General features: G+C 39.6%; 1 protein-coding gene across 1 annotated transcript; it reads right to left on the bottom strand.

Moving 5' to 3' along the window:
• Positions 1 to 2,182: 2,182 nt before the first annotated feature.
• Positions 2,183 to 2,749, bottom strand: LOC113350923. Its single transcript, XM_026595026.1, has one exon. The coding sequence runs from the start codon at positions 2,747 to 2,749 to the stop codon at positions 2,183 to 2,185; it is 567 nt and encodes a 188-aa protein (XP_026450811.1).
• Positions 2,750 to 2,957: the final 208 nt, after the last annotated feature.

A 2,957-nucleotide genomic window follows, 5' to 3' on the forward strand; every position in this document is an offset into this window, starting at 1 on the left:
GACGAAATAGGTTGTGTCAAGACAAGTGAGGATGAAGAACTGTGTTCTGGGTCAGAGGGCTGTCTTGGAGAAGCTACATCAGACGGTGTTACCAGAGAATGCTGAGTATTTTAAGACTGATGAATGTGAGAATGACCCTGTGAACCACACGAAATGATAGGTTGTTGCGCAGCGGAAAGATCTGAAGGATGCAATTGTCCAGAATGATGCATTGGACAAGAATCAGGAGGTTGAGTGTAAGTTTCACGGTGTGGTTGTATAGAAGACAAAGGATGAAATATCGCGTCATAGTGAATACATTCAGATTGTGGATCTGACACGGGAACAGACAGCGATGGAGAAGTAGACAAGTCATGGAAGGGAAATATAGCTTCATGAAATACTACGTCACGGGATACATAAGTAGTTTTTGATGCAAGGTCATAGACTTTATCACCTTTTTGGCCATAAGGATATCCAAGGAAAATTCCTGGCTTGGCACGTTGATCAAACTTGTGAGAAATTTGAGTGTTTCTGCCAAAGCAAAGACAACCAAGACACGAATTGAAGAATAATCTGGAGGTGTGTGTAGGAGCATCTCATGTGCAGATTTATGAGATAGAACTGGAGTTGGCAAGTAGTTGATAAGATAAGTAGCCGCCAAAACGCATTCACCCCGAAAACGTATGGGTAGATTTGCTTGAAAACGTAAGGCTCTTGCTACATTGAGAAGATGACGATGTTTTCTTTCAACAATACCATTTTGTTGTGGAGTGTAGACACAACTGGTTTGATGTAAAATTCCATTTGCATGGAACCATGATTGAAGTTCTTTAGATTTGAACTCAAAGCTATTATCAGACTTAAAGGTCTGTAGTTGTGGAACAAATAAGTTATTAATGCCCAAGGAGATGTTGGAAATTTTATGTCCAAATTGTTTAACAACAAAAGCGAAAAAATATTTGAGAAACTTTAAAGTTTCAGATTTTACCTTCATCAAAAAGACACAAGTACATCTTGAGTAGTCATCTACAATTGTAAGAAAATACTTGGCACCAGTTAAAGAAGGGGTAGAGAAAGGTCCCCAAATGTCAGCATGAATTAATTGGAAAGAATGCTTAGACAATGAAACACTTTTATTAAATTGAAGTCGAGACTGTTTTGCCCTGGGGCATACATCACATAAGTGCTTAAACGAAGAACGAATGTAAAGAAATTTGCGAGACAAAAAATTGAAACAATCCATATTTGGATGGACTAGACGACAGTGCCATGTGTCAACTGGCTTATTTGCAGCAAAAGAAGAAACTGATGGTTGAAAACTAAAATAGTATAGGCCAGCGATGCGCCTACTCCATCCAATCTCCATTTTCGTGTGAAGGTCCTGGAAGATACAATACTCGTGTGAGAATTGGATACAACAGTTAGTTGTGCTTGTAAGTTGACTTTCAGAGATCAAATTGAATTTAAAACTTGGAATGTGAAAAACATTAAGCAATTAAATATTGGGAGATAAGTTTACTGTCCCAATATGAGTCACAAATATTTATGAGCCATCTGGCAATTGAACTGTGATTGGGTTCATGACTAACGTATAAGAAGAAAAACAAGAGAGAGTGGAGCATATATGATGAGTCGCACCACTATCTACAATCCATACAGGAGAAGAACAGTTTAGAGAAATACCTGCAAAGTTGGCATATGAAGTTGCGCCAGTTTCAGCAGAATCTGGTTCAAGTAAAGATAGCAGTCTGGCGTATAGAGAAGCAGTTATACCCGGAACAACAACAGGTGCAATAGGAACAACAGCATAAGCTGGAGGTGCATTATCTCTCGGTCTTGGTGGATCTTTGGGATAACCATGGAGCTTCCAGCAGGTAAGCCGACTGTGTCCATGCTTATTACAGTGCTCGCAAAAAGGTCTTGGCCTTTTGTTAGTACCATTACCAGTACCATGACCGGTTCCAGAGTTTGAGAAATATCTAGGATTGGATCGTGCTAAGTTGGAGTCACTGCCAGAGACATTCAGTTTTGCAAATTCAATTTGAGTACCAGAGGATGAGTTAATACCTTGATGCTCGTCCTCCTGCCTCACCAGATTACATAGTTTGGAAGCTGATGGCATTGGTTCCATCAATAAACACTGGATGCGCAGTGCAGAGAAACGATCATGCAGCCCCTGTAAAAACTCCATGGCTCTATCTTAGTTATGATGATCCACAAAATCTTTTCCCGCACCACAGATGCACGGTTGAACATGCCTGAAAGTATCAAGCTGATCCCACAGAGTCTTGAGTTGAGTGAAATACATCGCAACATTCATATTGTCTTGTTTCAACAATGAAATTGACTGCTTTAGGGCAAACAACTTAGGGGCATTGGTATGAGAAAATCGGTTTTTGATTTCCAACCATTGATCCCTGGCAGATGGAAAAGACATTATACTGGATCGAATTACTGGGTCAACAGAGTTTGCAACCCAGCTACCCACCAGGTCATCTGCTCGAGTCCGATGGAGAAGATCTGTTTCATCCTTCGATTTTGCAATGGTTCCATCGATATAACCTAGTTTTGCTTTAGCATTTAGGGCTTTTCGAACTCCTCTCTCCCAGATGCAATAGTTATTACTGGTTAGGAGGGGTGTGAAGATGACAGTTGTGGGATTGTCAGCCGAATGGACATAATATGGACTGGATGGAGATAAACCTAGATCCCTATCAGGTTGAGGAAGATTACTGGCAAAAGGATGGGTTTCATCTTCAACAACCATGGTTGTTCAGTTGTACGAGGAAAAGAAGAAAGAGAGAAATAAAAATCTAACTAACCTAGCTCTAGATTACCATGTTGCAATAATGGTTTTGGAGTTTAATCTCATACAACTGTGTTGAGAGTTATTTCATTGAATTATATATATATATATATATATATATATATATATATATATATATGCGATGAGTCATGTTATCACGCGCGCGTTC

The sequence above is a fragment of the Papaver somniferum genome, chromosome 2 (assembly GCF_003573695.1).
Source record: "Papaver somniferum cultivar HN1 chromosome 2, ASM357369v1, whole genome shotgun sequence".
Taxonomy (NCBI): Eukaryota; Viridiplantae; Streptophyta; class Magnoliopsida; order Ranunculales; family Papaveraceae; genus Papaver; species Papaver somniferum.

Excerpts from the sequence above, each read along its gene's own strand:
- LOC113350923 (XM_026595026.1), bottom strand. The coding sequence starts at position 2,749 with ATGGTTGTTGAAGATGAAACCCATCCTTTTGCCAGTAATCTTCCTCAA.